General features: G+C 45.0%; 1 protein-coding gene across 4 annotated transcripts in view; it reads right to left on the reverse strand.

Moving 5' to 3' along the window:
- SLC11A2 (solute carrier family 11 member 2) overlaps positions 1-10,716 on the reverse strand; it is a 34,904-nt gene extending 24,188 nt beyond the window's left edge. Inside the window, exons 1-2 of one of the 4 annotated variants that reach the window (XM_067529934.1) lie at positions 10,632-10,716; positions 1,457-1,540 (exon numbers count right to left, since the gene is read on the reverse strand). In XM_067529934.1, the coding sequence (XP_067386035.1) occupies positions 1,457-1,490 (34 nt within the window). In that variant the 5' untranslated portion in view covers positions 1,491-1,540; positions 10,632-10,716. Of the gene's footprint in view, positions 1-1,456; positions 1,541-4,354; positions 5,393-5,679; positions 6,183-10,631 lie in introns of those variants that run through there. The other 3 variants (XM_067529937.1, XM_067529933.1, XM_067529935.1) reach the window with 3 other exon arrangements.
- Positions 10,717-10,725: the final 9 nt, after the last annotated feature.

The raw sequence follows: 10,725 nt of genomic DNA on the forward strand, positions 1-10,725 counted from the left end.
TGGCACTACAGGTCTTGTCTTAGGCCTACCTGCCTCAACTTTTTCATACTATAAAGGCTGATTTCCATTGACTAGACTCGTAGTCAGGCTCTTATTTTCATGCTCTAGTATCGATCCCACTTTTGAAGGAAACAACACTCAGAACAACCTAGCTGCAGAGGACAGCAATGTACAGCAGCCAACATAGAATCACAGAAATGTAGGGCTGGAAGGAACCCCAAGAAGTCATCTAGTCCATCCCCCTGTGCGGAGGCAGGATTAAGTATACCTACAGAATATTCCAAGAGTGATTTACTTCTCTCTGCTGGGGTAAGCAGAGAAAGAAGATAAGTCTTACATTGTGAACACTCTAGAGCAGGGATTGTCTTTTTGTCCCGTGTTCATTTGGTGACTGGCACAATTGGGTCCTGATCCAACGCATGACTAAAATACAAATAATAATAGGACTATAGAGGCCCCAGCCCTATCTACTTCAAATTATTCTCTACCGTGGTTGAAGCGACTGAAAACAGGGACAGAATTCTCAGGCTGTCCAACCAAGTTTTTTAAAAAGGCAGAAATGGACATTGGTGACAGTTAGTTGGAGGTTCTGATTGAGATTTCACCATCTTTGTCAATTACTTTCTGAGATCCACTTTGTTTTCTTACATTCTACACGTAGGAAACCCCCCTCAACATGAATAGCATTTGTCGAAACCAAGTAGTTTCCCCTGCGATAGACAGTAATATTCTGAGTGACATAGGAAGGGAGGGGGCATGAGGAAGCCATCCTCCAAAAATTCAACCCAAAATGCGAGTGTCCCATTAGGACTGCAATAAGATCCTCTCAACACATTTTATGCAATACGCTGAAACTCCCTGCTCACAGCCAGGCATCCACTTGCCCACAGCAATACTTCAAGAGTGGCAGACTGTGCAGCTGGAAAGATGGTGATCAGACCAGTTGGACAGTCCTATCTGTCTAGTGATTTATTCCACTCTTTTCATGGAATCTCAAGATCTGTTGCTTTCTACTGGAAGTAGCATGCAATTGATGTTTAAGACTGGATTCAGTCAAAGTCTTCTTCTGATTAAAGAGATGGGAGAATCTGCACTGGGATTTCCAAAGAAGCCAAGTAGAGTTAGGCACCCAAACCCCACCAAGTTTCAATGGGACATAGCCACCTAAATCCCTTAGTTTCCTGAAAAATTCCAGCCTTGGTTCTCCCATTTTAAGTGGTTTCCAATCTATAACTTTGCCAGTTCTAAGGAGAAGGATGGAAATTACCTGGGGTTAGGAGAGAACTTTGCCTATAACTATTTTATAATTGTTTATTATGGGAATTCTTGCACCTTCCTCTAAGGAACCCAGTACCAGCCACTACTTGAGACAAGGTATTGAATTAGATGGACAACTGGTCTAATCCTATATAGCAATTCCGGTGTCCCTAACATGCACACAAGTGTGGAGTGTTACCATATAACGTTTTCCGCTCCTTGCCAGGTGCCATGGTGGAAAACCTCTGACTGGAGGAGGAATCCTTAGAATAGGCAATGTTAACTGCAAGAGAGAAGGCAAAAGGGCACAGTTAGGGCAATAACACATCAAACATAGAGACTGCATGAATCAGGGAGAAAAAAAGTGAGAGGCCACAGTATGGACTATAGAATTAGCAACTTCTAACAAATAAATTAGAGCACAACGGCAGCATGCTTAGAATTTACACAGCCCTTTCCCTGCTTTGAAAGAACTTCACCAAGCATTAGAATTAGATGTTTTCATATGGACCTGATTTTAAAAAAGCCTGCTTGACCAAAGAAAGGAAATCCCTTGGGAACTTAAAACAAATATTAGGGGGAAAAAAGTGAGCAGACTACCTAATGAAACTAATCAACATGGGAATTAGTTCTTGAAGTTTCTAATGCTACCTCCAAGATTAGTGCTCGTTTTGACGTACATTTTAACCCCATCTTTGCGGCCCACTGTTTTAATGAATGGTTTATGTATGACTGTGTTCTACTCCAGAAGGGGGGGGATACCACAGCTCCTATAAGAACTAAAAATAGTGAGTGGTGATTAACGCAACTCAACCAGGTTGTAACCCCCTCAGAGAGATTCTCCAGAGACCAACAGATAAAGAAAGCATTTTTGGGTAAATAGCCTGTGTTTAAACTGACTCAAGGCCTTCTTTCTGATTCAGCAAACGGACAGGATCTTCTGTTCAAGGGGGGGGTCTCAATGCTTCTTGGGAAAGTCTGGAAGGACTTTGCCCTACAGAGGCCACATAGGACTGATGAGTGACCTCTGGTAAGCTTATTAGCATGCACATTTCTTTTTTTGTTTGTTTTTAAATGTTTGCTCTGTAATGCTTTTACCTTAAGAAGAGCTGTGTGGTAACTAACTCTCAACTGCTGGCCATTATGTTGTTCACAGCCTTCAAATAGAAAATAAAGAGCAGACACCGGCCTGTTTAGGCAGTCTGGCTTGCTGGGAATGTCAAAGTGTAAGCAGGGAAGTGTGAAGCCTGGACAAACCCTGGTGAGGAGGGAGAGAGACACGGATCTCTACCCAAGACAGCTGAGGAGCCAGGAGCCTAGAGTGGTTGCACCTGATGGATCACAGAAGAGAAATACAGACGCAGTTGCCCTGAATTGCAACACTCCTTGCAAACAATGAAACCACAACAGGGAAGCAGGAAATAATGGAAATCCCTTTGTGTGTAGAACTGGCAACGGCACGTCCTACTATGGGGCTATGGTTTAAAGATAGAGATCATGCTCATCACCACGGCATCAGAATGCTCTTCTTACAGCACTAAATAGCCAGGCAGGACCACTTCCTGTGCCTGTTTTTAAAATGAAAATGTAACAGATTTAGAAAAAGGCCAGAGTTAGGTGCAGAGTTTCAGATGAAAGCTGGAGTCCTCTAAATATTAACATGTCAATTTAAAAAAAAAAAAATCCCAAGAATTTATTCAAGTACAGGTAACATCTAAATGGTATGCAAAGCACTTAATGTCCTCAAAGTCTGTTACATATTAACATGGTATTTCCTTATAAGAAGGAAGTTTTGCTCCTGGGAGAGTCCCAATAACAACCGTATCTTCCTAAATTTCATCTTCACATGGGCATACAAAGAAAATGCTATTTGGATGTTAACGTTAAGTGAATTTGTGCCAAAGTTTAGGTGTTCAAAGCACAAGTACAGTTCATACATTCCATTCTGAACAAACTAGCACAGCTAATGTTTAGCTGACGTTCTAAAAGAATCCAGCCAGACTCCACCTCATTCAGAGCAATCGGATCAGTTGAAATGGCCCAGCTCCTTTTCTTTAGATAGGACAACCCTACTATTTATCTACTCAAATATGCTCAAGTTTATAAATTGTTTATTTTAGAGCAATAGATTAATGCAGGGTAAACACCGTTGGGAGCTCTTTGTACCTCATGGCTCTCAATGAAATTTGTTAGTGCCACTGTAGACAAATTAGGAGTTTGCCAGCCTCTTTGTGTGACTAACAACCACATTTGCTCACCCTAAATGACTCAAATGAGGGCCTACAAAAGTTCAGGCTGTCTGCTTCAGTGCCTTGAAAATCACTTCAGATTTGCCATATACAAGGCTGGTGTAACGCTTTAGTTTTCACCTGTTCCGCATGTGAAAAAAATATCCTCCTATGGATCATCACCTCTTCCAACCCTGCAGGCACAAGGGCAGACAATTGGTCATCCAGGGATCCTAGTTTGAAAGCGATTGTTTTGGTACATGCCATATACTCTTAAAAGCAGCAGAATTCCAGAGACCTGCATCCCCATCAGATTTGAAGGCTGTCACAATTAGACGCTTAGGAACCTAACTCTTGCTGACTTTCAATGAGACTTCGGAACGGTTGAAAACTTTATCCATTGCTCTACAGAAGCCTATTTACAGAACACAACCCTCAGACACCCTCCCTTTGGATTTTAAAGCTTTACAGATTTTTAGAAGCCATTCTGATGAAATCTTAATTCTAAAACCTAACAGAACAGATTCTCCAATACATCATGTTTCCCTCAAAACAAGTTCCCTACAAGGAAATAAGTTATTTATTTCCACAGCAGATTCTATAAACACCCACCTTACAGAGGTTAATAAAGGCAAAAGTGAAGAAGATCACATGGCAAACATTCGTTATAGGAAGAGACTGACCTAATTATCTTGTTGCAAAACACATCCTCTTTGGGTGTGAGATAAACCATTTTCCTCCTATCTCTGCTGACAAGCTATAAGCCCTCTCTCAGTTTAAAGTTTCATGACACATTCATTCACTATGCTTGTCCTTTGTCCAGGCAGCAAACACTTAAGCATGCAAGCTTGAAAGAATTGTTCACTGACCTCTTACAACTTAACTCTGGTAAAGCCAGCTATTCAACAGCTGATGCTCGATCACTTCCATTCATCTGTTCTAACAAGCCATTACAGGCAAGGGAAAGCATGAAGGAAACACCTTAAAATAAACTGCTGAGGGAAGTGGTGAAAGGGAGTTCTCCATCTGTTGATGTCAAGATAGGAGATGTTTCTGAAAAGCACATTTTAGTAAAATACCAGGGCTCAATATAAAGATAACTAGATGAAGTTCTACGGTCTGATACTGGTCAGAATAAATGATCTAATCGTCTCTTCTGGCTTTAAAATCTATGAGTTTGCTTGCATAAGCCCCTCCAGCCAAATGCTTAGAGATATCCTGCGGTCTCTGCAGGAAGTCATTTTTTGCCCTCTTGGGTCAGACTAGTCACTGTAATAATTTGTGGGTTTTATTTTGTGTATGACATTCCCAGTAATGCAACGTATCCACATGCCGATCACACAATATTCCCTGGAATTAATTCAAAAGGACAATCAGGCTGGTGAATGCCAATATTACATGGAAGGTAGTATCAGAAGGGCAAGATCTAAAGAACTGACAAGGATGGATTCAGATCCTGTCACTCACGTCCCTCCCAAAGGAGAAATCCATTTTTGAGGCTGATTATTAGATTATGCAGCTCCATCAGGCATTTCTGCTTAGGACAATTTTTTATCCCAACTACCTTGCTCTAGAATATGAAGGGTAACAGTTTGTGTGCACGCCTCCTTGAATTTTAAGAATTCCAAAAGGTAATTTGGGAGTATTATTGCACTCTGGATTGTTATTCTCTACTCCCTCTGAAGCTACTCTAGTGTACAAAGCAAATACAGAACCTCTTTTGTTTAGACATTCAATACCTCTGCAGCAAACAACAGACCATTCTCCTGCACAAATCCTGAACCACTACTTATGAAGACACTTCATTGCAGCAAATTCTTCCCTTTTATTGGCATTTCAGTGTCATTATACACCTACATAGGAAACAGCTACACTTGGCTCATTATTTTACTATGGTAGCAACTAAGGCCCCAGTAATGGACCAGAACCCCACTATACTAGGCCCTGTCCCAACACAGGACCAAAGATGGTCCCGACCCCAAAAAGTTTACAGTCTAATCCCTCTGGTATACCCAGTTAGCCATACACCCTTCATTACAAAACTAGCACCTCACTGTGTGACTCTCCCCAGCCTCCTGGGGCGTCACAACACCTATACCTTTCGGTGCCAGTTTTCACCTGAAGAAGAGCTCTGTGTAAGCTCATCTCTCTCACCAACAGAAGTTGGTCCAATAAGAGATATTACTTCACCCACCTTATCTCTCTAATATCCTGGCACCGACATGGCTACAACACTGCATACAACCATAGAAGTTTTCATTACTCAGTTCTTCCTGATCAAGTGACAGTCAATCTCCGGACTGCAGAACTGTCTCGGTCCTCTCTGTGGACCTGGTCGAAAGCTATTGCCCGCCCAAAGCAGTTTCTTTATAGCATTCCTCTTATCATCTGGGTAGTTTCAACACACAAAGACATCCTGATGACCAGAGATAAGGGGGAATGGGGTGGAAAAGATGATTCAGCAAAGCAGCTAGGCAGCTGACTATGGGTAAGCTCTGCACAACTGTCTTAAATTCCACTGGAGAGGGTTAGATTAGCAGTATTTAAGAAGTGATGTAATGGCGGGGAATGGGGTTAATTTCATCTACCAGCTCCAGTTTAGAGCAAGACATGACAGCATGTGTCTGAGAAATTCTGTTACCACCACAACTATAAATTATCAACAGGCCCCATGCAAAGTGGCAACCCAACCCCAGAGGCTGGAGTTATTGTACTGCAGTTCCAGATTGTGCCAGTCATCATTCTAACCAAACTGTGCTTTTATTACAGAAAGAAAGATCTAGATTTAAAAAAATAATAATAATAATGGGAGAAAATGGCTATGCCAAAGCAGTCCCAAAAACAAAACAAAATTAACTATTTCTCTCTACGTGAAATCAGAACATGCTGCAGGTTTTAGCACTCAGCAGGAGACTAGAGTCTGCAGCTGTCCCAATGTGACTGTTCTGTGTTTGTACAGCGTGTAAGACAATGGGGGCCCAGTTCATGACAAACAAATATAATTAATAATATTAAGATGCTTCTATTCAAACAGCATCTGTTGAAGTTCAGGGCTAAAGAAACTGTCTGCATAAAATAACGCAGAGGTGGAGGCAAGTTTTTGAAACTTTACTTTAGAACAGCAGTTCCCAAACTGAGTCGTGATCCCAGGTGGGGTCGCTTCAACAGCAGATGGGGTCACAGCCATCCCGGCGTGCAGAGGACGCCATTTTACAAACACTGCGTACACTGCACACAGCATGACCTCACACACACCGTATACACGAGGTAACGTCGCACCGTTTGTGTCTGAGGTCACGCAGTCCAGAGGACGCCGTTTTGTGAAGCAAAATGGCATCCTCCTTGTGGCATGACCTTGCATGTACAGTGCGTGTGAGGTCACACCATTTTTAAATGGCAACTTCCATGTTGTCTGGGGTAGCGGGAAACACCACCTCTGAAAATGGGGTTATGCAGGGAAAATGTTTGGGAACCACTGCTCTAGAGCGTCCTCTATGTCACAGCTGCAGAGATGGGATGACCTAGTGATAAGCCTGCTCAGTGCCCAGCAGAACAGGACTTAATGGGGTTGTGGCTGTCAGATGACACCACAATAGAAAGGGTTAATAATAAGGTCAACAGGTTCTACGAGCAATTATGGTATGAAGAGACCTCACAGACACAGTTCATCTTCCAGTTAACTGTTGCTAATCACCAGTGTATTTTAGCCATAAGAGAATGAAACAGACTTTCCATTATTATCCCTGTTTAGCTATTTCAGCACCAACAGAACAGAATGCGTCCCTTCACCTGTGCCCAGCAGGGCAAGGAGAGGAGGGAACGGCTATCTACCTCCCTCCTATCCCGACACCCACACCCTGGGAGACAGAGACACACAATAATCCCAAGCCCTTTCTGGACTCAGGTCTCTAGCACTTCTCAGCAGAACAGTGGGTACTGTAGTATTTTATGATTTAGTCTTTCCTTTTTAGTTATGTTGGCAGCCCCTCCCACCGCAAATGCCTTCATCGAACTAAGTTACAAAACCCTCTCTTCAACAATGGTTTCAGTATTCCTCACTAAGAGAGCCACAAAGTGACGGCCAGCATTTGATGTATTTGAAGATATGACGTGTGCCTCTCTTCCGCATTAAATGCCTGCCTCTTCACAGAGATTCAAATGTCATTCTAACCCAGACCTCATCCTATCTTTAGAGTCGCTTCTGTTAGGATTGCAGGCTGCTTTGGAGTAAACATATAGTTGCTGATCTACTGAGAAAGGAGTTCAGGAAATGAGAGCACGTCTCCTGCTCCAGAGGTGTTCCAACAGGACTTCGGAAGAGTTTAAAGCCCTCTAATCTTAGTACCCTTTCAACAAGCATCTGGATCTTAGTTCTGTTTATACCTGATCCTTCACTAAAGAGGTATTTGCTCTTGAAGATTAGACACAGGAGCCCCAGATGTGGACATAAACCTTTTGAGGGTTACAATGACCTTCCCTGGTCTGAGCCTGGCATTATAGTGTATCGTGTCTGCCAAAAAGCACTGGAACAGAAACACTCGCTTAACAGGCTGCCCAGCTTTCCCAGAACACTAATGTAACATTTCGTCCCGCTTTGTATCACACATCGTGAGCCCTGGAGTTTGGTCCCCAGGACACGTGATGTGGCTTTGTGATGATAACACTAAGCCAAATAAGGGTCCACGTTTCATAGTTAAGATAGGCACAGAGATACCTGATGTTGCCACATTTCAAACAAAGCATTACATCAGGGGTAGTCTATTTTTTGTCAAGGTCCAAATTTTTTGGTCAAGGTATAGTCAAGGTCCAGACTCCAGAAAAACAATTTTCACACTGCAATAACAATACTGATGATAATAAGTAAATAAAAAGATTTTGTGATCCGTTGAGCATCTGGAAGTCCAGATTTGGCCCATGGTCCACCTATTAACTACCCCTGCCATTACATGATCAATGGTTTTACTCTCAGTGTCCCTAAACAGTGCGCCCTGATGTAATACGAAGGTATTTATATAGCACCGATCCATGCATATCTAAGCATATTTTGCCTTACAAACCAAGCACAGCATCCTGAGAAATCACCTCTCAGAGAACCTTTCTCCTGCCATAAGATACCAATTGCATAACATGTAAATATTTTCTATGAGAACTGGAATTAGTTTCCTAGTAGCAGTGGCCTTCTTACTGAACAGAGATATCAACTGCAACCTCAGCAAAATGAAGTATGCCCCTGCTCCCTCAACATCAAATTGTAGAGCAGTTTCCATCTTGCTGTCTTTGTGCTAATCAAAACAGCTTAAGTGGCATTTGATTCACAATGCAATCAACTTTATTTAAAAAACAAACACGTGAAGTGTGAATGGGAGATTGGCAGCCAATACTGGGTTTCTGTTCCACTACTAGGAGAGGAGTGCGGTCTGGTGATCAGAGCAGGAGAAACTGAGTCAGGACTCCTAGGTTCTATCATTGCCTTTGAATGCCTGCAAACACCTTTAGCAAGCCACTTCCTCTCTGTACCTCAGCTTCCCCACCAGTAAAATGAAGTTAATAATGATTCAGACAAGAGGGGTTGGTAGTGTAAGGGAGGGCAAACATAGTAATGTAAAGCAACTGATTCCCCCCCTCCCCCCATTTGCTTGCTGCAATTGTGTCATGGCAGGCAGATAAAGGAAGAAGGAATTTTGACAGCAGAGTCACTTGGAGTGAAGTAAAGAGGGTGCGGAGGAAGAACATTAGATCAAAAAGGGGTGCAAAGTTTTTTAGCTTACATCAAATATGATCCAGATTAAAAGTTCATCGCAAAACATAGGCCTGGGGGAGAAGGGCAGGACACAGTCACTGGCACTGCGTTGCACATTTCTCTGTATATCATCTGCCTAGAGACTTTGTACAGTGCTTATCACTGTAACACAGAAGAATTAAGTCTATTTAGATTGTAAGCTCATTGGGGGCAGGGATCTTCTCTCTGACCTGGATTTCAAAGCGCAAAGCAGGCTTTAGGCACTAAAAAACAGGCTACAAGATCCTGCAGAGACTCAAACTCCAATAAGATCCTCAGACACCAGCACAGCAAGCTGGTGACACTTAAGTCCCAACAACTCCACCGGCTCCGAGGCACCAGAAGGTCACAAAGCACATAGAATAGGGAAATGCCAGGCCATAGATACACAGTCATCGTGTTGGATGTGCCCCATAATGCAAGGTCAATGCCTGGCATGCTGAATGCAGCCCAGCACAAAAGGGCACTGCTCTAGGAACAGAGCACAAGAATGCGATAAAATGTCCCGCTGTACAGACATGAGTCACAACGCACTTTCCATCCCCAATGGCTGCAGCAGCAGGGGTGGAAGCCTTGTGCACAATGGCCCACACATATACATTAACCAAACCCCACAAGGGTATGCAACCCCCCGCCAAACTCCCCCACCATTCCTCCAGGGGCCCCTGCATCCCTCAGGGTCCTGCCTCCTCACTCTATCAGGGGTCTGCACCATCCACGCAACACCAGTACACTGCCTCCCTCCCCAACCCAGTGACCTCTGCTCTCCCAGCCCCACCAGAGACAAGCTCCTCTGACCGCCCCCTCCAAGGGTATGCACCACCCCAGAGGCCCCTGCAGCGCCCTCTCTTCCCTCCCCAGTACCAGCTTCTCTCCCCACTAGAATCCTTTGCTCCCTTGAGACCAATACCTCACCCCCACCCCAGGCACCTCTGCCCCCTGGGCCAGCTCCTCTCCGACCTGCACTCCCAGGTCCCATCCTCTATCCCTTCAGGGCCAGCTCCTCGCCCCCGACCCCACACATCCCTACTCCGCCCCGTGCCAGCTCCTCTCCCCCAACCCCACACGCCCCTGCCCCCCCGTGCCAGCTCCTCTCCCCCGATCCCACACGCCCCCGTCCCAGCTCCTCTCCCCCCACCCCACACATCCCTATCCCACCCCGTGCCAGCTCCTCTCCCCCCACCCCACACATCCCTATCCCACCCCGTGCCAGCTCCTCTCCCCCCATCCCACCCCACACGTCCCTGCCCTCCCCCCATGCCAGCTCCTCTCCCCCCACACGCCCCGGGCCCGCCAGCTCCCCTCCCACGAGACCTCTGCCCCACTAGCTCCCCGCACCGGCGGTGCCGCTTCGGCCCAGCCCTCACCGCCGCGCTCCCGAAACGCCGCCCGGCCCCGCCGGCCTCTCCCGGGGCCTGGCCGGCTCCATGCCGCTCGGCTCCAGACACTCCGCCGGACCGC

This window comes from Emydura macquarii, unplaced genomic scaffold (assembly GCF_026122565.2).
Source record: "Emydura macquarii macquarii isolate MOO-44397 ecotype Brisbane River unplaced genomic scaffold, CSIRO-AGI_Emac_v2 contig_2994, whole genome shotgun sequence".
NCBI classification, from domain to species: Eukaryota; Metazoa; Chordata; order Testudines; family Chelidae; genus Emydura; species Emydura macquarii.